The 24,491-nt window shown below is 29.0% G+C and overlaps 4 protein-coding genes across 6 annotated transcripts; 3 read left to right on the top strand and 1 right to left on the bottom strand.

Annotated features, from left to right (window-relative positions):
• Positions 1-330: 330 nt before the first annotated feature.
• LOC145750412 (uncharacterized) lies at positions 331-22,902 on the bottom strand. Of its 2 annotated transcripts, XM_082566449.1 has the most exons (26): positions 22,677-22,902; positions 22,281-22,463; positions 21,779-21,974; positions 21,360-21,474; positions 20,968-21,171; positions 20,644-20,773; positions 19,983-20,099; positions 19,736-19,849; positions 19,102-19,239; positions 18,694-18,789; positions 9,061-9,270; positions 6,000-6,077; positions 5,458-5,588; positions 4,346-4,433; positions 4,055-4,171; positions 3,850-3,923; positions 3,434-3,537; positions 3,153-3,228; positions 2,796-2,999; positions 2,473-2,554; positions 1,955-2,096; positions 1,585-1,666; positions 1,058-1,187; positions 712-837; positions 575-628; positions 331-484 (listed from the first exon to the last, which is right to left on the bottom strand). In XM_082566449.1, exons 1-26 carry the CDS (start codon positions 22,875-22,877, stop codon positions 386-388), a joined length of 3,291 nt encoding a protein of 1,096 aa, XP_082422575.1. In that variant the 5' UTR covers positions 22,878-22,902; the 3' UTR covers positions 331-385. The 2 variants fall into 2 exon arrangements, 1 of the variants encoding a protein (XP_082422575.1); XR_014283672.1 differs by lacking the exons at positions 331-484; positions 575-628 and having other exon boundaries at positions 805-837; positions 1,058-1,171.
• LOC145750366 (chondroitin sulfate synthase 2-like) lies at positions 6,565-8,795 on the top strand. Its single transcript, XM_082566387.1, has 3 exons — positions 6,565-7,339; positions 7,644-7,836; positions 7,966-8,795. The coding sequence occupies exons 1-3, from the start codon at positions 6,689-6,691 to the stop codon at positions 8,523-8,525; spliced, it is 1,404 nt and encodes a 467-aa protein (XP_082422513.1). The 5' UTR covers positions 6,565-6,688; the 3' UTR covers positions 8,526-8,795.
• LOC145750624 (uncharacterized) lies at positions 9,657-12,002 on the top strand. Of its 2 annotated transcripts, XM_082566698.1 has the most exons (6): positions 9,657-9,697; positions 9,801-10,018; positions 10,247-10,345; positions 10,472-10,667; positions 11,015-11,132; positions 11,387-12,002. In XM_082566698.1, the coding sequence occupies exons 2-6, from the start codon at positions 9,898-9,900 to the stop codon at positions 11,876-11,878; spliced, it is 1,026 nt and encodes a 341-aa protein (XP_082422824.1). In that variant the 5' UTR covers positions 9,657-9,697; positions 9,801-9,897; the 3' UTR covers positions 11,879-12,002. The 2 variants fall into 2 exon arrangements, with proteins under 2 accessions (XP_082422824.1, XP_082422823.1); XM_082566697.1 differs by having other exon boundaries at positions 9,662-10,018.
• LOC145749532 (uncharacterized) lies at positions 12,702-14,651 on the top strand. The gene is made up of 4 exons (XM_082565321.1): positions 12,702-12,896; positions 13,395-13,580; positions 13,728-14,287; positions 14,522-14,651. Exons 1-4 carry the CDS (start codon positions 12,702-12,704, stop codon positions 14,649-14,651), a joined length of 1,071 nt encoding a protein of 356 aa, XP_082421447.1.
• Positions 22,903-24,491: the final 1,589 nt, after the last annotated feature.

The raw sequence follows: 24,491 nt of genomic DNA, 5'->3' as shown, positions 1-24,491 counted from the left end.
TCCATATTCACCCATAAAAAAAATAGTTAAATAAAATAAACAATCAAAAAGGTGTTATTAAGTTGGGTTGTCCACGGCTTAGTTGTCGTGGCGTTGGGTTGTCTTCGTGTTAAATCGGCATAAAACCATTAAAATATTACTATTGTGTAACCTGCTTTCAGATAATTTTTTGATCTTTTTAATAATATTTCGGTGGGCCAAAAAGCAATTTTTTTTTATAAATTAGACTTTAAACTAGAAAAATTTAAATTGTATTTATATAAAATGATTAGAAATGATTTTTGCAACAACAAAATAAAACTACAAAACTTTCTTTACTACAAAACACGTTAAATATATAAAAAATATATCTTCTACAAAGCAGCTTAATAATGAAATCATTATTTTATCGCCAAGCAGGTGGTCCCTTTGACGTATTAGTCGAACTTTTTTGACCGCCAGATTGCGATAGAGAGGAAATATGAAGAATACTGGAATCAGGGTCCTACAAAATTTACAAAAATGTACAGGAATCATTACTTTAAACGGTATTAAGTAAACTTTGTAGTAAGTTTTGCAAAAAAAAACTATTAACCTGTTTTCTGTGCCGCTTTACTGGGCTCGAAGTCACTGGGGTAACAGCAGGTACCTACAAACAATTTTAAATGTAATTCCTATTTAAGCTTGTTTATTACATTCTTAAAAATCTACACATTCTTTAAACTGCCTTACCTTAATCGAGTGTTCAGATTTCGAGTCCTTAAGATAGTTAAGTAGTTGCTCTGCAGCGACTTTAGTGTCGCCCGAAGGTGTATCCAGAGAGGCGTAACTTCCAAGTATTCGACTTATTTCACCCATCTGAAAACACACGTCAAAAGTCACATGACGGCAGAAGAAAACAAATTTAAGTACATAAACTAAAAGTATACATAGAAAAAAAATAATAATAATACAAAATAGTACCTATTTAAGATGTTATAAGTGTTTTTTACAAGCTCTAAATAATTAACAAAGCTTTACATGCATTTTTTTTTGCCTTTATTAAATTAAAAATATTAGTTTATATTCTTTCGATCACCTGAGTTCGGCTAAGCATTGGAGGTTGATTGGAGACAGGTGTAGTACTACTCTGATCTAAAATATTAGAAGCAAACCTTACGTTTTGTTTCGGAGGTTTTTTTACTTGTTTGTTCTGCATTTGAGGAACGCTAGGTGGTGGCATTTTGCAAAACAAAAATAAAATTTTTAAATCAGAAAAATAATGGTACTAAATGTTTGTATAAATTTATAATAAATAATGTATGTATGCAGTTAAACGAACAAAATACAACAAAAATTAAAAATCCCCAATGCTGTAATGTCATGTGGTCCTATTTGAGTTAAAATCAGACAAAAACGCACGATTTTTTACATAATAATATAACATTTAAGTAACAAAAATCGTTACTCGTTTACATGATTTAAACCAAGTAAAACCTATCTAAATTGTATTTATAATTAGCACCATTTTGAACCACCAATGTCCTTAAACGTGCATTCAAAATTACAGTATTAACGTGATATGGCTAAAGTGTGAGTAATGCATATAACGTTATGTAAGTTCACCTGTTAGAAGCGGTTACTTGATTGAATGCACTCCTGTTGTTAAAGTCACGGTTTTGTTTGGTTGGGAACATATCTGGTGATGCTAAAACAATGTTTGATAATTACTAAGTTTTTGAGCAAACTGAAATATCAGCAGCTAGATATTTAAAATTGATAATTATTTTTTTAACAATATGCCCCTTAAACTACACATATATAACTATATTTTTTGTATACATGTTTTAAAAAAATGACATTATAAAAAATATATTTTTGCATATCAAACAACGACAAAAAGTAAAAAAGAGTTAATTTACCAAAATGCAAGCCCATTTTTGCCTTACTTTGTTGTTGTTGCTGTTTACACCAATAAGTTAACAAACTACTATACCTTGATTTTGGGCGGTGAGTAATCTTGCCAGCAAATCCTTGCTCGAATTATTTTGATTTTCCTGATTTTCGATCGAACCTGAAATTTGTTTTGGAGTGTTCAGTTGCTCGGCTATTGGTTGGTTGGGTGGCCGTTGTAATAACTAAATAACAAAATAATTTAGACTTTCAATTTGAATGGAATACAGTTTTTGATATAATTTTTACATAAGTTAATTCATAAATAATGGAGTTGAAAATAGTTGACTATTTAAGTTTGAAAAACTAATACAAAATTGATTACGATTTAAACAATGTAGAAAAAAATATTATTTTTTTAATCTAAATATTCATTTGTTAAAATGTAATAAAAGTTGCATTAAAAAAGAGTTTTAGATTAGTTAAACCAATACAACCTTTAAGAAATGATTTATTTAAAAAATTAAAGTATATCCTGTATGTAAACCGTTCCAATACGCACTAGACATAACACATAACACTATTACGTGACTTCTATATTAGGTCAAAATAGTCACCTACCATGCTTACGTAATGCTGAAGCGTATTGTTGCGTATTTGTGGATCGCTGACGTCATGAGGCGTATCGATACTCTGCAGTGTGCTGTCCAGAAAAATAAAGTATATATTATGACGCCATAAATCGTGGAATGAATAAAGAGGTAGATTTCAAAAAAAATGAAAAAACAAATTCTATGGCAAAAAAATGTAAAAAACCGACTGTAAAAATGCATGTTAAAATATAAGTTTTATTTAAACAAAATAAACAACGTTTATTTAACAAAACATTGGTAAAAAAATTAGGTTTTAGAAATTTATTAAAAATAAATCAAAATTTTTCTAACTTGTTTTGATTTGCATTTTCGACTTGTTGCATTGCTGACGTCATCGGCGACAATTCAAACCCTGTTTGTTGATGTTGTTGTTGTTTTTGCTGTTGTTGAAACGACAGACCCACACTTGACACGTGACCACCCATAACAGGGGGCACTGGGGCAAAATGGGGTTCGTTGACGTGTTTGTAAACTTGAGGCATACTCGAAACAGTGCTGGTACAAAAATAAAAATTTGAATGCCTAGTTTATAATAAAAACTTTTTTAAATTATAGTAAAAAAAGGTAAATATTTTTGATTTAGTTTTTTTTTGTAAGATCGAAAAGTAAATTAATATAATATTGTTGTACAGAAATATAAGGGTTTACCTGTGGCTGATGCTACTTATAAGCGAGAGATTCGGCAAAACGTCCTCGTCCGTAGTCACGTGACTCTCGACCGCTCCTGTAAAAAAAAAAGTAACATTTTTTTCAAAATTAAATACACAAAACAGGTCAAAAAATCGATTTCCAATAACAGTTCTTTTATTATTGACAAAAATCAATTTTATTATTTACAAAAATCGTATTCATTTATTAACACCATTTTTGTACCGAAAATAATATTTTGCACCTCAAAATTAAACAAAAAAATAAAAAGTAATTTTTACTTGTCAAACCGATGGCCCCGAATTGTGGTAGTGACGTCACCACTGAGTTAGACATTTGTGGTTGGAACAGGGATTGTCTAGGCATTAGATCTGAACCTTGTAACCTTTAAAATTAAGTTGATTAAATGAGGGTGTGCCAATATTTTGAACTCAAAATAAGCAAACAGTTTGTCCAGACTTAGCTGACGTAATTGTTTTGTCTATACACGTGACATCTAACTTAATGCTTTTATAAAAATCTGAAACTAAAAAAATTTAAAGCCAAAAATTGAGCTTATAAAATTTCTCCAAAAAAAAATTTGATTTAAAATTTTCAGGATAAGATTTATAAAAAAAATTTAAACTTTCAAAAAACGCTAAATATTTTTTTAATTCCTAAGTTCAATTTAAAGCAGACGTAACATCACGTGACTTACTGGGAGACTTGTGACGTCATTGTATTGTACGGAAGAAATGACTGACCTCCAGATTGAGTACGAACGCTTGATATCTGAAAAATTTGGAATTTTTATTTATTTTATAAGCAACCCAAACACATGATTTATAATACTAAGTATTATTGACGTAAATGTATTATTCACTAGGTTAAAATTTGTTTAATATTATTTCTGACAATACTACCATATTAGCTTGTTGAAAATCCATAATGGAAGTGTCATCAGCATTCGTTAATGTTTTAACCATTTGATTTTCTTGTGCAATCATATCAGGACTTAAACCCGTGGTGTTCCCTACAACCTGCAATCAATAAAAATATAAAACTTAGGGCCAAAGTTTCTAATGCTAAGATTTAAAAAATTGCATTTTATTTCTCAAAAAAAAAAACAATTTTTATAAAAAAAAATCCAACAAAAATTAAAGTTAAATTTATGACATCAAAAGGTTTAAGTTTAATTATTTTAGTATACTAACTTGCAAAGTTTCGTGATAGTGAGCCTGCATTAAGTTCTGCATCATCGACATCATTTTCTGTCTCATTTCTTCACTTTTTTCCTTCATCCTATCACAAAATATACAAAAAATGAGTAAATATAATTGCCTTAAAAGGCAGTATTAGAGGGTTATGCAATTTTGCAAGTGGTGTATATAGCACGTTAGTATAGTTGACACTAATTCACGAAATGCATTTAGAAACCCTAAAAAATGTCTGTGGTGCTTACAATTTAGTTTTTCAAAAATATTAAAAATAATGAACACCAAAAACTAGGTAAAATTTTTTCGTGTGACGTAGAAAGTACTAAGTTAGTAAAAAAATCGCCAATATAGGAATTTAACACAGTGTTAAAATGTGTGGTTCAGTTTTAAATTTTACCATGTCAGATGGTAATAAACTTAAGTTATAAGAAATTATTCATCTACATTTTAGTGTTTAAATTTAGAAAGATTTAAATGGTTGAAATATAATTAATTTGGGGACGCGGAATTTGAGGGAATGGAAAATGAAGGAACGGAAATTGAAGAAACGGAAAATGAAGGAACCGGAAAATGATGGAACGGAAAATGAAGGAACCGGAAAATGAAGGAACGGAAATTGAAGGAAAGTGAAAAAAGGAGAGGCGGAATTCTAAAAAAATAAAACGCGGAAATACCGTTGACTATTTATTTGTATTTAAGTCGATATTATTTTAGAAATAAACGGGCATTTTATAGAAGAGGGTTAGGGTATGCTGGGGTAATAAAAATTAACTCATTATCGCTTATCAGTTCTCAAATAAATGACAGTAAACCTATATAAACAGTCAACGGTATTTCCGCGTTTTATTTTTTTAGGATTCCGCTACTCCTTTTTTCACTTTCCTTCAATTTCCGTTCCTTCATTTTCCGGTTCCTCCATTTTCCGTTCCTTTATTTTCCGGTTCCTTCATTTTCCGTTCCTTCATTTTCCGGTTCCTTTATTTTCCGTTCCTTCATTTTCCGGTTCCTTCATTTTCCGTTCCTTCATTTTCCGTTCCTTCAATTTCCATTCCCTCATTTTCAGTCGACCCATTAATTTAAGTTAAAAAAGCAAAGAATATTTAACTAACCTGTCATTTAAGCCCTTCTCTCTTTCCTCTAAGCTCTTCTTCAAAACCTCTTCTCTCCTCATCATCTCATCTTCATACCTCCTACACTGACTCTCCAACTCTCTCCTGTGCCCCTCCATGATCTCCGCCACCTGGTGGCAAAAAAATGACGTAATTTTTATGCATGGTTGAGAAATGCTGACGTCATGTTACCGTTTTATTACTTTATGTAATTTTAGGGTATTTTGGCGAAAAATTTAAGTTTTAAAATTTAAGAAATTTTCTACTGTATAAAGTTTTTTTGCTTGTTAAATGAACGTAAAAATATGTATAAATTTTACCTTACAATAAAGCAATATATTAAATAAGTTATAAAGCGTCGGTCATATTTTATTGCACCTACGCGCTAACAACGTATATTATTTAAAGGATATATAGCGTCCGAATTGAAGCAATAAAAAGTTTAAATTTTGCTTATTTAGACTTGTATAACGTTTAATAGCTAGTTAAATACGGGATGCCGTTATACATAGTAAAAGTGGCGTTTGTTAAACAATACCTACTTGTTTTTTATGCATTTCTCGTACGTTGGCTTCCGATTTTTGCGCTTCCGAATGGACTTTGGATAACTTTTCGGTGATCTGAAATCGAAAAAAAACTTTAGTCGTTGCAAATTTTTTGTAGTAGTTGTAAGAGTATGTAGTAATAGATAGACATTGTTTAAAATATGTATATATAAAATAAAGGCAGTTAGGATAGTTTATAAAACTTGAAAAACGACTAAAATCTTTGGTTTTAGAAATGATCTGAGTGTAAATAAACAAACGCTGGGCGTTAAATGGGAAATTGCCGCTGGCATTTTGTTAAAATAAACAAACTTTGACGTTTAACAATATTTTTTAAAGTAACAGAGAAACTGCTACAACCAATACTTAATCTAAAAAGACCGTTGTAAATTTCGTTCCTTACAACAACAAATAAAAACCGTTTGTTTACATTTTAGCATCGTAAAACAGAGAAGCAGCGCGCGTGTGTTTTGTTATGATTCCACTGCGCACGCTAATGCGCATACTAGAGAGAAAACGCGAACTTCGGGTTATGTGTGCTTGAAGTAGCGATTACTGTAAATGTAGCACGCTTTACCATATAATTATATCATAACAGTGAAAGTTTAAGTGCTTAAGTTGCAAAAAAGCATGCTTTAGGCTTACTGAACAGCAAGGTATTGTAGGGCGTGAGTTTTTAAGAAAATATGCTGTTTCTAAAGTCAAGAAATACTGGAAGACTGAGCAAAATTATACCGGGTTTGCTAGTCGGCGTGTTTTTTCGTTTGTTATTTGAACAATTGAAACATACTAAACAGCTCGGGGATTCTAAGCTGCCAATCAAAGATACGCAAAACTTGGACTGTCTGGAGTGCCAAACCGTAGACACGTGTCCTATATGTGAGCCGTCTGTAATAACCTGCGATTTACCGAACGATGTTAAACCCAGTTATAAACCTAAGGGAATGTATGAGGTGACGCGATGGTTGTATTTCGACGAGCAGAGTGTCTATGACATCATAAACGATTCCCCGCAAGTGATACTGGGGGGTCATTGGCGAGAAGAAATCAACGCGGTTAAGCAAGTAGCCTTGGAGTACATAAACGAAAATCAAATGATGGACAGCTTCTGGTCAAAAGTGACAATCAAAAACGGATATATGCGAAATGACGTCATCAGAGGCACAGAGTATATGTTGGATTTAATTGCTACCCCGTTAAATATGTCTTATTCCCTCCGAGAAAAACTGTTTCGGATAAGACTGGTTCATGCCTTAGAACCGATTGAAAAATCCAAACTTTTGTCGCTAAACCGAAATTTCCAAGGTGCTGTTAAGATAATCATGCCTGTGCAAACAGTAAGTCAACAATGTTTGATTTATTAATTTACCTATACAACTATAATAAATCTTAAAACTTTTAGGAAAAGTAAACAGTGCTAAAGCAGAAAAAATTTACTGAAAGTTAAAGCAGAAAAAATTTGCTAATTTTTTTTATCCTTTGTCTTGGATTTTTTTTAACTTGGATTTTTTTAACTATTTGTCGGAAAAGTCCCTTTAATTATACAATGTTTGCAATGACTTATCAAATAACTATGGCCTTAGTTTAATCATAGGTCAAAAAAATATCTTGGTATAATGAATCAATTTTGTTTTTATTTAGGATTCGAATACAGTGGAAGATTTTGTCGGACATTTTTGTCAAAACCTAAACAAAGAATCTTTGGAACTTATCCTAATCCTTTTTGCTGGTACAAGTGCCCAAGAAATAAAAGACTCAAACACACTGCGCTCAAATCTCATTACTTTAAGTGAAAAATGTTCAAAAGCATCAGTACTTATACTAACACATCAAGGTAAAAAAATGTCTACAGTTAAACTTAATAAATAGTCTGGAATTTCATTTTTGAATAGATTTGGCCACAGTGGGAATTAAACCCAGGGCTTAGTGGATATATATTACCGTAAGTCTTTATTTCTTTCAGGTTCATACAATTACTTAGAAGGAATTGAAATGGGCATTACAAAAGTCACAATTCGAAACGACCTTATTCTGGCTCTAGAAGATGATGTAAATTTTAGCTCTGACCTTATTCAAACATGTCAATCAATTGCTGGCAAAGGCAAGAGGGCATATCTACCGATAGCTTTTGGACAATATGACAGTGATATTATCACTAAAGGTATGCCACCCGGCAAACCAAAAGACATAAAAAGAACAGAACATAGTAAATTTACCGGTTACTGGTTGCACGAAGAAACACGATACATATGCACATTTAAAAATGATTTATTAAAAATTTTATCCCATCATGAAAGCACTAACAATATTAAAATAGGCAGTTGGATTTATGACCGCTTTTTGCAAAGTGATATGGAAGTTATTTCGGCGGTCGATTCCGATTTTTATAAGAAACCTTATACAAAACAGTGCTCAAAGACACTAGGCAATTATAAGCAATGTTTGGAATCGAAAGCAATACAATTAGGATCTAAACCAGCACTTGGAATATTATATATTACTGAAGTACTACAAAAACATTAATTTTGCCAACCGAATTTTAGGTGTTATTTTATACTTATTACATATATATACATTTATTTATAGCAGAATTGTATAGCACCGTACTATTCTTAGAAAATTGTTATTTAAAAATCGAACTAATAACGTACTAAATTTTTTTATGCATATTTTATTTTTAAACATGTTTTGTTACTGACTGATGTTATGTTACTAAAGTTTTAACTGTGTCATTTTAATGAACTACTATATTGTTTTGAGATAAATATATTATTTAACCGAATAAAATACAAACCTATATTAATTACTCATGAATGGTTTTTAAGTGTATTTTGATTAATGGAAGAATGTTTTATATTTATTTAATAAGAGGAAAATACTGCTTATATTCACTGTACCTAAGCCTTTTTTGCGTAAAAACCTTTGGTTTATCAAATAGGATATATATTAATAGAAAAAATTAAAACCCTAAAGAATAAATTAAATTCGTAAGCTAGACTACCATAGGTTGCTAATACCAGGTCAAAATTTAAGGCCAAAAATGTGAATGAATAAATACCTGTCTTTCAATAGCAATCTTGTGTTCAGCCTCCAGTTTTCGAATGTTTGAGGTTTGTCTGGCTTCGTTCACATTTATCTCATTTTGAACATTTTCAAGTTGATGTTGTTGAGCTTTAAGTAATTCCTGAAGCCTCACAAATTCTTCCTGGGATGAGGTTAGGTTAGATTTCATTTCCTCACAACGTTTTTGCTCGTTCGCTATCAGTTGCTAAAAATAGATAAAAAAAATTTTGGATATTAAAAATTAGTATATCTAACACAATGTTGTATTAATATTAAATTAATAATTGAATATAAATAAATTTAAAAAACATGTATACAATTAAAGAGCCTTAAAATATGTCTTCTAAATTCTATTTTTAAATTTAAAAAATTTTATAATTAAAATTTTAACTTCCAAAATAAATTATTAAGTTAATAGGTTCATTCTTAAATGCACAAGTAGTTTTTAAACTAATTATCCGGTTAGTACGTAAGTTGTTAACCCGAATCTAAAATTTTAAAATGACGTATATTCGAATTGAGTCATTATTACAGTTTCCTGTGTATATAACCACATGTGTATAAGCTATTGTTTTCACTAACAGAAATAATTGGGAACTAATTAGCATAGCTAAACAATAATAATAACAAAGGTGAGCACCTGACTTAAGCTACCTGAGAACAAAAAACTTTTAAAAAGATAGAAAAAAAATATTCTTAAATATAAAAAACGAACTAAATTATGATGATTGACAGGGTCAGAAGATTTTTCATAATTTCAACATTTTTTTGGTGCGTTTCGTTTAGTCAAAATACAGATATTTTGCTATGCTCAGACCAATGTGAGAACAATATGTGTACTTGTTATATGGACGGGTTTGTTGACTGTGGAAGTAGAAATTTATCTAATGTTCCTGCTATTTCCCCTTGCTCAACTTTTATAGAAATGGGGGGAAACAACATCGAAAATATAGGTAAGTTTTTTATTAATCACGTTTTAAGGGTAGCAAGCTGTTAGACAATATAATATTTAAACATAAGTTAACAGCAAATTTTTAACTTGCTGAAAATAAAAAACAAACTAAAATATTACATTTTTTTAGTTTAATAACCCTTCAAGGTAAACAAGTTTTTAAAAAGCTTGAATTTTTTGACCACTATATTAAAAAGACAAAACTAATTTATTATTTGTATTTTTATAGAGTTTGAAAATTTTAATGGCCTTTCAAATGTTATTTATCTTAATCTTTCAAGCAATCAAATTCAAGTATTAAATGCTGGAGTATTTTCAAGCCTAACAAGTAAGTTAAAATTTAAAACAAAAAAAACAAATTTTTATTACATTAAAGTCCATATAACAACATTAACATTATCTTTAAAAAATCGTCAATTTTTTATGTTCTAAAAAATTTTAATTTTTATTACAGATCTAGTCAATTTAAATTTACAAGGAAATGAAATAACAACAATTAATGACTGTGCATTTAATGGCTTACCAAAACTTGCGTATTTGCAGCTACAAAATAACAAAATAAGCCTAATTGGAGAAAGGGCTTTTGATAATTTGCCTTCAATCGAAACTTTAGCTTTGTTTAATAACTTGCTAACTACTTTCCATATAAGGTAACTTAATACCACTTCACAAGTTATAAATAATTGTAAATGGAAATTTGATACTTATGTGCATATTACAATGACATTTGCTTTTTTTTACATAACCAGTCATAATTTAAACAAAACAAAATTTAATGTTATTTTGCAATTAAAAAAAATGGCAAACCAATTTTATGTTTTAAAAAATGACATATTTTAAAACTTTCACATATAATTTTATAATATACTATGACAAGGTTAATACACTAATTAAAAGTAAAAAACAAACACACTGTTATAACTTAAACACACTATACAATTTTAAAGTAAAACTTTAACTATTTTGCATTTACAATAAAAGTAATTTTTTTATTTAGGTGGTTTGAAGAGAAATCAAATTTAACAACCTTAACAACAGGCAGTAATAGATGGGATTGTAGTTGTCAATTAAAACAAGATTATAACTTTGTTATTGAGAACCACCCTAACGTCCTGGTATGTTACATAAGGTTTTAATAAAGAAAAAAAAACTAATAGACTTAAACTAACTTGCCCTTTTTAAATAAAAAATGCTAAATTTGATCATTGTTAAAGAATTAAGTAATCCTTTTTTTAAAACAGGTATAAATTAGTATAATTAATCTAATATGAAACAATACTGAAAATAATTAATAGTATTACATTGGTTACTTAATTTTGTTTTAAACCTAATATTAAATTAAATTTAAAATCTAACTACTTTTATTTAGATGGTATGTCCACCAGGGTTTTTATTAGAAACAATTTTCAATCATTTTTGTATTCAATGCACGTCACCAATTAACCTTAGTGGCCAACTTTTACACAACATTCAAAACTGTTCCGAACAGCAATCAACTATGACACCAACCACAGAGCAAAACAACCAATCGGTAAAAGAAGAAGCAGAATCATATTGTGATTCGCTAGTGTCAGTTAACGCCAGCGAAAGAACTATGAATACAACTACATTGTTAATCACAACTGCAGCACCTAATATTGAAAATCTTGACACTTTAAAAACTTGGCATATTGTACTTATAGCCTTGGCAGCTGTCTTAATTTTTGTTGGCATTATTAGCATTTTTGTACATCTTTTTAAATCAAGTTTTTTAAAAAATCAAAAAACAAAAGAGACAGAAAATAATGTATATACTGAGGGTACTCGGAATAATGTGAATGGTGATGTTTTAAATAATCAAAATCATGCCACCACTGTTTAATACACTTTTTTGCACTGTAGTGATACATACTTTTTCGTTTTTTAGTGGATCTATAATTTAAAAAATTTTGTTTGTTTTTTTATTGTTATGTATCCTTTTTGTACTTTTTTAAATAAACTATGTCAAAAACAAAAATGTGTCAACTAACTAACAGATAGAAGAACAGTAAAAAGAAAATGTGTTATGAACATTTTTTCTTCTAATAACTATTTTACCAATTTTTAAATGTCTTCAAAACTTTTGTTGTCAATGTCACAAAAATATTTTGTAATGACACCAACAAAATAAAGTTTAAAAACCAATTCAATTTTACAATCTTAAAAACTTTGGAATATTGAATTGGAAACTGAAAATGACCCCTATTGAACTTAAGCATTATTAATGAATTTACACCAACCCCATTAGCAAATAAGGTAAATCCAGAGTGCATCTAAAAAAGAACTAAGGGCCAAAAAGGGGCAAATGTATTGCAAGGAACAAACGTATTAATGTCGTCAAAAGATTGTGATTAAGAATTTATGAGTCAGCCCCTAACAACTGAATGCAAATAACAGGAAACTGAATTGTACTACTGCATAAAAGGAATATAACGATTTTTTTAAATCATACCACAACAAATGAATAATAGTTATGAAACATGGGTAAAATGTATACAAGTTATAAGGCACAAACAAAGTGTTCTTTTCTGAATTCCATTCTAGTTAAAACAGCTAAGTGTCCATTAGAGACAACAAAAATTAAAAATTGGTCAAGTTTTGAAAAAGACTTTAAAAATTAATAAACAAAAAATAAAGATTTTTGACAAAGTTATCGAAAAGACAAGATGAAAATTTTAGCAACTTCTTGTGTTTTATTACTTCTATTTATCAACTATTCATCTGGTATTGTCAGTATTTGCCAATCAGCTACAGAATGTGTACATAACGGCAATGGCTCATTGCAAGAATTCAACAAAAATCAAGTACCGGTTACAGTTGAAATCTTCTCTTTAACGAATCTTGGATTTTTAACAATCAATGTAACTGATTTTGCTGGTTTCTTCAATCTTACTTTTGTTAGTCTTCAAGATAATGAAATTTTTATTATTGAGGATTTTTCATTTCGAGATCAGGAAAAATTAGAGGTAAGATTTGATATTTAAAAGTTGCTTAATTTGTGAAAAAAAAATTTAAAAATATAATTCAAGGCAAATCAAAAATTTTATTATTTTTTGATTACTATTTCAGGAATTGGACTTACAGAACAATAGATTACCATCAAGTACATTTACAATCAACACTTTTCAAGGTTTATCAGCTTTGCACACTTTAAGATTACAGGTTGGTTTAATTTACAAAACAAAAAAAGAATTAGCTGATTAAGTATAACCTTATAATATCAATAAAATCAACAGAAGCACAATAAAATTTGGATTAAATAAAAATTAGATGTTAGCTATAACACCATGATGATATCCGACATCTATTAAACAATACTAATTAAAAAAAATAATATTTGTTAAATTTGTGTTTTACAGAATAATTTAATAAGTGGAAGTCTTATAGATGGAGTTTTTGACCCACTCAGTAGTCTTGAAGTTTTATATTTATCAGGAAACCAAATTCAAATGATAGATTCTGGTACCCTCAGTGGCTTAATTGCATTAAGTGAGTTATACTTGAATGATAACATGATCCAATCAATTCATAACGATGCATTACAGGTAAAAATGATTTAGGTTTTATTTATTCAGATTCTTACTTTAAAATTAAAAAACTGTCAACTGAACTACTGATATACATATTTGATTTTTTGGGACGCTTACTAATTTATAACTTACTTAAAAATTAGTTTTATTTTTCAAATTTAGGACTCTGGTGCAATAGCCATTGTTGACATTTTTAACAACATGCTACAGTACCTTAATTTTACTGCAGTGTTCTATCCCCAAATTGGTGAAATTTTCACCCAGAACAACAACTGGAATTGTACGTGCGATTTAAAGCTATCATATGACGCATTTAACATGAGTTCAAACTCAAATGAGTTATCATGCGACTTTGATCACCTATGTATACAATGCAGTTCGCCAGCGAACTTAGTTGGCCAGAATTTGTTGATGCTTACAACAACCGATATTCCAAGCTGCGACGCCTCACAAACAACAACTACAACAGGATCAACAACGACAGCATCTTCATCAACAGCTACACAACCTGAAAATAATTCAACAACAACAACTGGTACAACGATGACTACAGATGCAACAGAAAACACAACAACGCTGACATCGACAAGTATGACCTCATCAAGAGGTGCAGTTTATAATAATATTCCACTGGGACGACATTTGTTATACTCTCTAGTTCCCTCTGTGATTGTGGTGCTTATTATTATAATTGTGGCTTGGATTTTTGTTTACAATAAAAAGTAAGTGTCTAATAAAGGGAGGTTCGTAAGGTTCCCTTTAATTTTCAGGTTAAACTTTTTTTCCTTGATTAATTTTCAGGTTAAACATTTTTTCTTGATGAAAAAGTTTTGTAATGTTCTTGTGCAAATCAAAGCAGACTTGTCCTATTTCAAAGTTATTGTCTAATACAACAGACTTTATTAATATTAAGATAACAACTAACAACTAAGTTGAACTATTTTTTTGCAAAGCAGGGGCAAAACAAGTATTAGAAGTGAGACTCCACCAACACCAGGCAATGGAACCTATCATCAAACAACAGACATTGATAGTGATATCCCAAAAAATGGAAGTTTAACTAGCAGTATATTTGAAAAAGTCTAACTACACTTTTTTTTCAATTTTCATAAACTTAAGACCTGTAAATGTAAAAGTTTTATACTTTTTAAAGGTTTTTGTACATAAATAATAAAGTTATTTATTTTATTTAAAAGTGGTTATATAATTGTTAAATTTTTTATATTTGTAAAAATAATTTGTGGTTTCTTGTATTTTTATGTTATTGCTACAACATAACTAATGCGAGACTTTATACATATTTTTTGTAATTTTTGGTAAATAAATTACAGATTTCAAAAAAGTGTAGTAAAAATAAAAACAAAATACTACTTTAATGCTATTTGGCAAAATAAATTGTTGATGTCATAGGCTAGGATTTTTTTTTCTAATTTACGCCAGAAAAGGTCAGTTAAATGGCAAATTGATGTGATCATGATGTAATTAGGATACGTCAAATAATTAATCCTAATTTAAGTCATAAATTTCACATAATTAAATCAATAAAAAGTTTAAAACTGCATAAAAATACTTTAATTGCTAAGTAATCGATAAAATTTCCAATTTTTTATCGTTAAAATATTAAACATCAGTTAGCTATTGAAAATACTTAACAAAAAAAAGATTTTTATAACATAAAAAAGTTAAAAAATTAGGGTAACTTAACATATCCCATTAAAATAAAATTTATTTTTTGGGTAAAATTATTTTAAATATCAACATATGATCTGAACAGGAAATCAAACTTTTACTTGTGATGTAAAAAATCACAAAAGAAATCGAACGTAATTAATTACTCTGTCACACGTTTTGGCATATATTGGCTATGATAAACTTTAAAATGAAAGCACACGCAATTAGATTTCTTAGAAGGAAGAAATTATTGTCGAATTAAGGCTTTTTTGTTCTTAATTAAACAAAAATCGAGACAATATGCCATTATTAAAATTTTAACAAGAAAGGGTGCTTAGTACTTTGATAAAGATTATCTGTGAGTTTTTTTTACAAATTTGGGATAAAATCAAAAAGAATGAGATTCAGTGTTGGCTTATTGTTGATAGTTTTAGCCAGCTTTTGCTGTGGTCAGATTACAGTTCAACCTTGCCCAGCACAATGCAGATGCTTACTGGTAAGCTATATATTTAAAATTACAAAAATACTAAAAAAATATTAATAATGTTACAACATTGAATATTAAGAATAATAATAAAAAATTTGCCCAAGTTAAAAAGCAAAAATTTTAAATTTATTTTGAAAAAATTTAAGATGCATAGATCTGTTACATGCCGTAGTACAGTGAATCCAACTTTAACAACAATCCCTTCTGGGTATCCTGAGGGCACAATTCGAGTCAATCTAGACAACAACAGAATATCACATCTTGACACACGACCATTTACAAGCATCAGACCCACACTGTTTGAACTCACACTTAACAACAACGACATTTCAAAGTTGAACAACAGCGCTTTGGAAGGGTTTGGTAGCATCAAACGATTTGAGCTCTCAAAAAATAAAATTTCATGTTTACGAAAACAGTATTTTTATGGGTTAAGTGAGCTAGAGCATTTTCAAATGAATCAGAACCGATTGGTCAATATTTCTGATTTTACTTTTATCGATTTGTCACATCTTCAACAATTATGGCTTTCTCAAAATCGACTTACAGCTATTACTGAGAAAATGTTTATTGGATTACGAAACTTGTATGCCTTGGATATTTCCAACAACCGGATTCGACATATTGATAGCAAGTCTTTTACACCGATGACAAATCTTCGTAATTTATACTTAAACAACAATCATTTAAGCATGCTTTCTTCGGACTGGTTTAAAATACCTGCACAAACTATAACCTACCCAATGCTAGGCAACATAAAATTATCTGGAAACCCATGGCGTTGTAACTGTTCCCTGTACACAGAGTACAACGAAACACTTCGCATTTTAACCGGACTTGAGATCGATTGTCCAGACGACAACATGTGTATTTTATGTTACACTCCATTTGCGTTACAGCTTTTGGAATTGCATGCTATCGAATCTACCCATTGGGCTTCATGTAGGCATAGGGTTAAAACACAAAAACAACCAACCAAACAAAATTCTATGCAATGCCAATCTGCTACCAAGTGTGTTTTTGTAGGCAATGTTAAATCTCAACAAGAAGTAAAACAAAAAGTTCCTAACACAGTTGAAATCTTAACTCTGATTAACAACGATTTTCCTATTATAAACAACACAGATTTTACTGGATTGTACAAACTGTCGCAGCTTCATTTACGAAATAACTCAATTTCTATGATAGAAGATTATACATTCTTAGACCAACGTAAACTAAAGGTAGTTATTTTTAAAATTGCAAAAAAAATTAAAAATAATAAATAAGTTACCTTTCCTAAATGTATATGTTTTTAATTACATTTTTTAAGTATAGTTTCAGTGAAATTGTTTACTTTAAAATTTTGATTTTTGTTGCAGGAATTGGATCTACAAAACAACAAACTTCATTCCAGAGCATTTACAAACAAAACTTTTAAAGGTTTATCAAAATTACAAACCCTTAATTTACAAGTAAGATTATCTATCTAATAAAAAATACAAAAATTATATTTCAATGTTAAATTTAACATAACCTTGTGAAAGTTAAATTACAAATAGGTACAAAAAGTAATTTAAAAATAAGAGTTTTAATCTTTTTTTGGTAGAATAATTTAATCAACGGGAATTTTAAAGATGGAACCTTTAAACCACTTTCAAACCTTGAAGTATTATTTTTGGCCAATAATCAAATCAAAATGATCGACTCAAGTACCTTTCATGGTTTAGTAGGTTTGGGAGAGCTACATTTGCCCCATAATAGAATAAGAGCCATTCATCACAAGACATTTAAAGTAAGAATGTACTAAAAAAAAATTTTTTTAAACAAATGTGTTTTGTAACCGGCATCTCTAAAAATAAATTTTCTCAAAAATTTGTTTAGAATTTCGACAATCTAAAAGTTGTTGATCTGGAATATAACTTCATTGAAATCTTAAACTTCACGGAGGTGTTTCAACCAGGCATTGCTGGAATATACACAAAAGGAAACAGATGGAAATGTACATGTCAACTAAAGCAATCACTTAACCAATACATCATCATGAGTACCAATAGTATGGCCGAGTACTCTTGTGCTTTAGACAACTTATGTCTTAAGTGTAGCTCGCCAATTGAGCTAGCAAATAAGAATCTAAATTCACTTTCTGAAGACAGTATACCAAGTTGTAATAAAATGGTTGCTAAAAAAGGAAGAAATATAGATGGCTCTGCACTGGGACAACACTTACTCTACTCTCTAGTGCCCTCTGTTGTTTTGGTGGTTGTTATAATTGCTATTGCCTATGCAGTATCCTTACAGAAAAGGTAAGCCAATAAAAGATACAAATAAAAAAAGATAGTATGATAATTAAAAACAAATTCTCAAACTTAACCTTTTTATTTCCTAAATCAACTATTACAAAAGACTCTTACCCAACAATCAGTTTATAGTATAGGCTATAGATAATTTAAAATGTTTTTCTATATAACTTAAGATTTCGGGGAAAAGTTAAGGTCAACAAGAAAACAAACGAAGATGCTGACCCAGAATCCTACAATCGAACAACAACTATTGAGAGACAGAAAAAGAAAATTATTGAAAAAAAAGCAAACAAAAACAATAACGTAACCGAAGAGTCAAAGACACCAAGCAAGAGTACAGAAAATGTGTAAGAAAAAAAAATAATTGGGCAATGCTGCCCAAAATGTTAACAACAGACTGTAGTCTTGAGTAAATGTACAGAATATATTGCAAGAGGTTTTGTAAAACTACAAGTTCTGTATACTTACTACTCTGTAAGCTAAAACCATGTTACAAACACATAAAACATGAAACACAAGATTTTTAACCAAAAAAAATACAAATAAAAATTTTGTAAAAAAATAAACCAAATTTCTATCTCTGGCCAAAAGCAAAATAAATTTATTTTATTCTTTTTTGATTTTTTTTTTAAATATTGCAAATTTTAGACTCGTAAAAATATTTCTGTAAATATTTATAAGTTTTTACCTTATTTTGCTGTATTTCTTGCTTGTGATTCTTCTCCAACTCAATTATTATTTCTTCCCATTCCTCTTCCTTCCCAATAAATCGACGCTTGTCCTCCTATTTAAATATTAATTTAACTTTTTTTTCGAAAGTTTAAAAAAAAATTTAAATAAAGAATAAAATTTAATTAAATTGAAGTTGTGTAAAATATTATTTTTAATAAAATTAAAAACTCTTAAAAAAATTTTAGTGCAACTTCCAAATATACCGGCAGTGCGGTTAGGCTTTTTTTACACATTATTCTAGGTTCGATCCCCACTGCCTTTAAGTTGTAGCGCCCTTGACTTAGGCGCTATAACCACTATAAAATCCTGCTGAACCAATACTTAGTCAGTAGCTTTATTTTATTGTTTGTAAAACTAAACTTACAGCAGATTCTCGGATATGATCGTTTAGTTTTTGTTGGACTTCATTTGATTCCAAAGCAGCAACATCAAGTTTAGATTCAAGATCTTCTATGGCTGAATTTTTTTGATTGATAACTTGTGATATTTCTTCAGTTCTTGCCTGTTTAGTTAAACAAGTTAATTTAAATAATATTTATAAATAAATATTTTGGTGTAGAACACTTGCTACACTACCATGAGGTCGTGGGTTCAATCCCCACTGATCTCAGTAAAGTGCTATAAATGGTATAAACTCCTGCTGAGCCAGCACTTAATCAGCAGCATAATTACCGGGCAATTATAATCTATAATATCCCAAACTGCCACAGGCAACTTGAGACTGGGTCGGAGTAACTGATGTTACTCTATGTTTAGGTCGCGCATTCAACCTTCCCACATCGAGGATAAAGATATACAAAAAAATAAAAAATTTTATGTCATGTCGATTATGTCGAGCCCTTTATCAAAAGTATAAAAAAAAGTTAAACAATTTAAAAAAATGTATTTAAAAGGCAAATTTTTGAATAATACTACATGCAGTTTAAATAAATAAATTAAATAATAAAATCTATATAAATTAAAAAAATTTTACAATAACAATCAGTCAAAATTCCTACCTGATAATTTGATTGCATTTTTTTCTCATTATTTTCAGCTTGTACAACCTTTTCTCGCTCCAGAATTAATTCTTCCAAAGTTTGAGCTAATTCACTTTCGAATCCTACAAGCATCTAAAACAAATATAATAAAATGTTAAAAGAAATGTTTACAAAACATCTTTAATTTTTGTTTTTAAATACCAAAATCAAACTGAATTTAATGTTTTAATTAAAATCTTATAAATTTATTTACAAAACACGTTACCTCTTTAAGTTTAATAATTTCCAGTTTATTATTTTCTCTTTCTTGTTTATATTCCTCGAGTGAATTTACCAAACTTTCTTCATGAGTTTTCCAACCATCTACCACCTTTGCAAGTGTCTGAAATAACAAACAAAAAAGTAAACTACTATATTTGGACAGAATCAAAAATACAAGCATTTTACATACTAATGTAGATACATATTAATAGAATATTAATGTTAAAAAAGCAGGTAATGAATTTTTTAAAACCCCGAAAAATACAAAAAACTAAACTTCTTTATCTATAATTGATACTATTTTAAAGTCAGCCAGTGTGGTGAAGTGGTCAGAATACTTGCTACACTACATGAAGTCGTGGGTTCGATCCCCACTGCTCTTATGCTGTAGTGCCCTTGAGTAAGGTGCTTTAACGATAACTCCTGCTGAGCCAGCACTTAATCAGCAGCTTAATTATCGGGCAACTATAATTTATAATATCCCAAACTGCCACAGGCAACTCAAGACTAGATTAGAGTAACTGACGTTACTTTATGTATAGGGTGCGCATTCGACCTTCCTACATCGAGGATGAAGATATATAAGAAATAAAAAAAAATTGCTTTAAGTCCTAAGTAAAGGGCAATACAGTTTCCTGTATTTATAACATAGACAAAAAACTCACAACATCAAGTTGTTCAATCATGAGATCCTTTTTACGATCAGTTGAATGACAAACTGCAAGTTCTTGTTGGACTTTTAGAATTTTCTTCTGTAATTTTTGGATTTGTTTTTCGCAATGTTGCCGTCGAAAACTTTTTAAAAAAATAAAAATTAATAAGAATTGTTCCCACTACTGCAATTAAATTAGAAACTAAAATGTAATTTTAAATTACAAAAAAAGATTATTTAAATTTTGAAAACTTAAATTTGTTGTTTAAGAACCCACATAAATTAATTTTTTTTAAATATATACAAGAAAATATTTATATAAAAAATAAATTCTTACTTTTCTTTTTCCAGGGTGTCTCTCAATATTTCATTCTGAGTAACCATGCTGTTATCAATTAAAGAGTTGCCTGCAGACTGAGGAGTTGAAGCTTTATTTGTTCCAGTTTTGATCAAAGAAAATAAATCGTTACTTAAACTTTCAGCACATAAATCTGTAGTGAGATTTTTAACTGGGCTCATAAAATCTCCTCTTGGGTTTGCCCTGTTACAAAAATTTTCAGTTTAAAAAAAATTGGGAAAATTTAAATAGATTTTATTTCAAGATTTTTTTTAATTAAAGAATTACATTTTTTGATAATGTTTTATAAAGCTAGGCAATTTATATTAACAACCAATAGGGTATTTTTGGTGAATAAATTGAAATATTTTAGAAATAATTTAAAAGATTACCTTAACAGAGTGGCAGTATTGCTGCTATCAAAAGTATCCACATTTTCATTATTTTCTTCAACGGCATCCATCTTTCCAAAACTTATATTTCCATCTGATTCCTCTAAAAGCGGAGCTAAAAAAATTTTTTTGCAAATTAAATAGGTCTACATATAATGTGAAATTATGAAAAAAATTAAGTTTCTATAGGCTATTTATACAGCTTATATAGAAAGTTTATACAACAAGTTTAATAAGCATAACGAATATTTTCTAAACAAATAAAAAATTTTATTAAAAAATTAATTTAGAAATAGTTAATTAGCACATTTCTTAAGTCAATTAGCTTAACGAACAGGCTAATTAAATTACATCAAATCATTTATTGTTTAATGAGCCATTTAAAAAATAAAAAATTATATTAAAAATCCAATTTATACCTTTTTTAACAACAACTTTGTGAATGTTAAGCATTGATTGTAGATGTTGGCGAACTGATTGCATATCTTTTACAGCAATCGATGTCTTTTCTTCATTCTCTTTAAATTCTTCAACATTTAACTCTTTTCTAGAAATTTTAGTTTTTTGCTCCTTATTTTCGGTTAGCAGCAGTTTGACTTTGTTTTGCGTTGATGGCTAAAGTACAAATTTAAATTTTAAAAACCCTTGGTAAAGACACATTACTAGACAGGATCATTTTAATAACAAAACCAAAAATCTAAGAATCATAATCTTTTAAAATTAATCAAAAAATTAAATAGGCTATTTTAATAAGTTTTAAAATTAATCTGTTAAGCATTTCAATCAGCTATGTGAATCGAATTGCCAAATATAAAAATTTTTTAGTTTATATGCTGGTATATATATTAAATTCTAATTTTGCATGTAAATATAAAAAAATATTTATATTTTAAATGTCAAATTTTCCAACAAAAAAATTACCTTAGTACTTTTGCCAACTTGTTTTGCAGTTTTTACAGAAGAAAACTTTTTTGTTCCTAAATTTGACTTTAAGTTAGAATTTTGATTCAGATTTTTGGACTTTTTTTCAACAGAAACATTGGTGGGATTTATTGTAGAAGATTTTTTGATTTCCCGACTTGTTTTTGTTGATTCATTATTATTCTGAAATAATTAACATAATGTAAGCAAAATACAAATTTTTTTTAAAAACAAAATTTTTACACACTTAGCTAGTTTATAGCTTAAATTTAAAAAAATTAAAATGTAGAAAAAGGGTAATAAAATAGGCCTGGTAAGATCATAAAACAAATCCAATTTTTTTTATAAAATTATTAACAAAAAAATTAAGAAGCATATAAAATTCCATTTTTTAACCTTGGGTTTTGATTCATTTATTGCATCGGTTAACTCTTTATCTCCATCTCCAATTTCAATTTGATTTGAACTGTGTTGAGCTGAACTACTTTTAAGCAAACTCGAAAGTTGAGCTAACTGATCAGCTGCCGATTCTTCAGAACGTAATTCGCGATTTTGAATAAAGTCGAGAATTTTTTTCATACTTGAATCCACATCCATTTTAACAAGAACTAGTTAGCTGGTTATAATATTAAATCTTAAAAAATACCCGAAAAATATATTAATGGAACAAAATGTGGTTGAAAATATTTCGTTTTTTAGCTTTCTGACTTTAAACTTCTTTTAGTTGTCAGACTTTTCTTATATCTGCATGTGTATTAATAGCTAAATAGATATTGATAAAGCCTATTAATGAACACGCTATAATAACGTTTATTTGCAGTGTTAAGCTGTTAACAATTGCATTAACCAGTTTGTAGCAAAATACCAATTATCTTTTGAAATAACGACCACGATTTCAAAAAGAAAACAAACATTTAAAATTCGCTACCATGTTCAGTGAACCATTTCAAACAATTCCTTTGGGTAGGCACTTTTATTCATTCCATTAGGCAATGTTAATAAAAGTTAGGACTTTAAATTGCATTACAAATCACCTTTTTGCAGAAAGTAACCTAAACAATTTTAGTTTAAAATTTTTAATAATTATATTTATTACTTATACCCTGTATCGTATATTATAACCATAAACGCGTTTGTAATAAATATGAAATTTAAATAAAACCTGAGGATAAAAATTACGAATTTACGCAACTAAGTACTTAATTTTTTCAATATTTATTATACAGAATTCATTTATTGTTACACATTTTATAGCAAACCTATTAACACATAAATTTGTTCTAAATAAATTTTGATGATGTCATTATTCCATTACAAAGTATGTTTCAACGATAAGTAACATGTATACAATATAAAAATGTGTCCTTTTAGTTAACAAGCTTACCATGTTTATAGTTTGGATTAGAAGAGATTACGAAATTACCTTTCCACGTTTGGCTGTCCATTTTTAAGCCAAAGCTCCTTTAAATTAGTTGCTACGGACAGTTACATATTTAAAAGACCTACGAAAATAATTTAAGACGACATAAACTGCGGTAGTGCACAAAGGTGCGTGTCAATTTAAATAGCAGTAAGTAAATGGTGTTCAAAACCGATAAGGTTTTACGTTACATTATGGTTAAAAGATTTAATACGATCCACTAGCAAGATACCAATTTATAACTTAATATTGTCGACTGATTTATTTATAGTTCAGTAGTGGAAAATTTTCATAAAAATATTGTGCTAAAGAATAGAATGAAACTGCAAAAATGTAATTTAATATAGATAGCTATAAAATATAATATACCCTTAGGTAAGCGAATGTATCCCTATTATGACTCAAGGATTTACTGGTAGTTTAAGCTTTTAAACTAGCTACCGTTTCAGACGTTTGTCGTAACTCGTATACGTGACGTCATCAGGTTTTCACTCATCCCAAACAAGATTGTATACTTGGTTGCATGCAATGTTAAATGTGCAAGCACCTTAGTTTGCAAAAGTTAAGTAGTGGGTCAAAATCGGTCTGAAGTGGTGTAGTATCAGAAATACATCGGGGTGTAAGCATCACAAGCGACTTTCATTAGAAAACTGTAAGTTAATATAAATTCGACCTTTTAAAAAAAATTACATTTTATTAGGGGGTTTACCGTTAGATATTGTCGAATCAGTAGGAGCGCAATCTTGAAAAAATAACCTGTTTTTATTTTAGAATACGGTATAAGTGCAAGT

The sequence above is a fragment of the Corella eumyota genome, chromosome 4 (assembly GCF_963082875.1).
Source record: "Corella eumyota chromosome 4, kaCorEumy4.1, whole genome shotgun sequence".
Classification (NCBI taxonomy): Eukaryota; Metazoa; Chordata; class Ascidiacea; order Phlebobranchia; family Corellidae; genus Corella; species Corella eumyota.
The sequence above is the reverse complement of the archived record's forward strand: the minus strand, read 5'-3'. Positions and strand labels throughout refer to the sequence as shown.

What these genes read in the sequence shown, in the direction of transcription:
- LOC145750366 (XM_082566387.1), top strand. Translation starts at nt 6,689, where the DNA reads ATGCTGTTTCTAAAGTCAAGAAATACTGGAAGACTGAGCAAAATTATA. An exon ending in TAATCATGCCTGTGCAAACA is followed by an intron (nt 7,340 to 7,643) that starts GTAAGTCAACAA and finishes GTTTTTATTTAG; the next exon opens with GATTCGAATACAGTGGAAGA. An exon ending in ACTTATACTAACACATCAAG is followed by an intron (nt 7,837 to 7,965) that starts GTAAAAAAATGT and finishes TATTTCTTTCAG; the next exon opens with GTTCATACAATTACTTAGAA.
- LOC145750624 (XM_082566697.1), top strand. Translation starts at nt 9,787, where the DNA reads ATGATGATTGACAGGGTCAGAAGATTTTTCATAATTTCAACATTTTTT. An exon ending in AAACAACATCGAAAATATAG is followed by an intron (nt 10,019 to 10,246) that starts GTAAGTTTTTTA and finishes GTATTTTTATAG; the next exon opens with AGTTTGAAAATTTTAATGGC. An exon ending in CTAACTACTTTCCATATAAG is followed by an intron (nt 10,668 to 11,014) that starts GTAACTTAATAC and finishes TTTTTTATTTAG; the next exon opens with GTGGTTTGAAGAGAAATCAA.
- LOC145749532 (XM_082565321.1), top strand. Translation starts at nt 12,702, where the DNA reads ATGAAAATTTTAGCAACTTCTTGTGTTTTATTACTTCTATTTATCAAC. An exon ending in TTGGATTTTTAACAATCAAT is followed by an intron (nt 12,897 to 13,394) that starts GTAACTGATTTT and finishes TGTGTTTTACAG; the next exon opens with AATAATTTAATAAGTGGAAG. An exon ending in TTCATAACGATGCATTACAG is followed by an intron (nt 13,581 to 13,727) that starts GTAAAAATGATT and finishes TTTCAAATTTAG; the next exon opens with GACTCTGGTGCAATAGCCAT.
- LOC145750412 (XM_082566449.1), bottom strand. Translation starts at nt 22,877, where the DNA reads ATGGATGTGGATTCAAGTATGAAAAAAATTCTCGACTTTATTCAAAAT. An exon ending in GAGAAGGGCTTAAATGACAG is followed by an intron (nt 4,434 to 5,457) that starts GTTAGTTAAATA and finishes ATTTTGTGATAG; the next exon opens with GATGAAGGAAAAAAGTGAAG. An exon ending in GAAAATGCAAATCAAAACAA is followed by an intron (nt 2,555 to 2,795) that starts GTTAGAAAAATT and finishes TTTTCTGGACAG; the next exon opens with CACACTGCAGAGTATCGATA.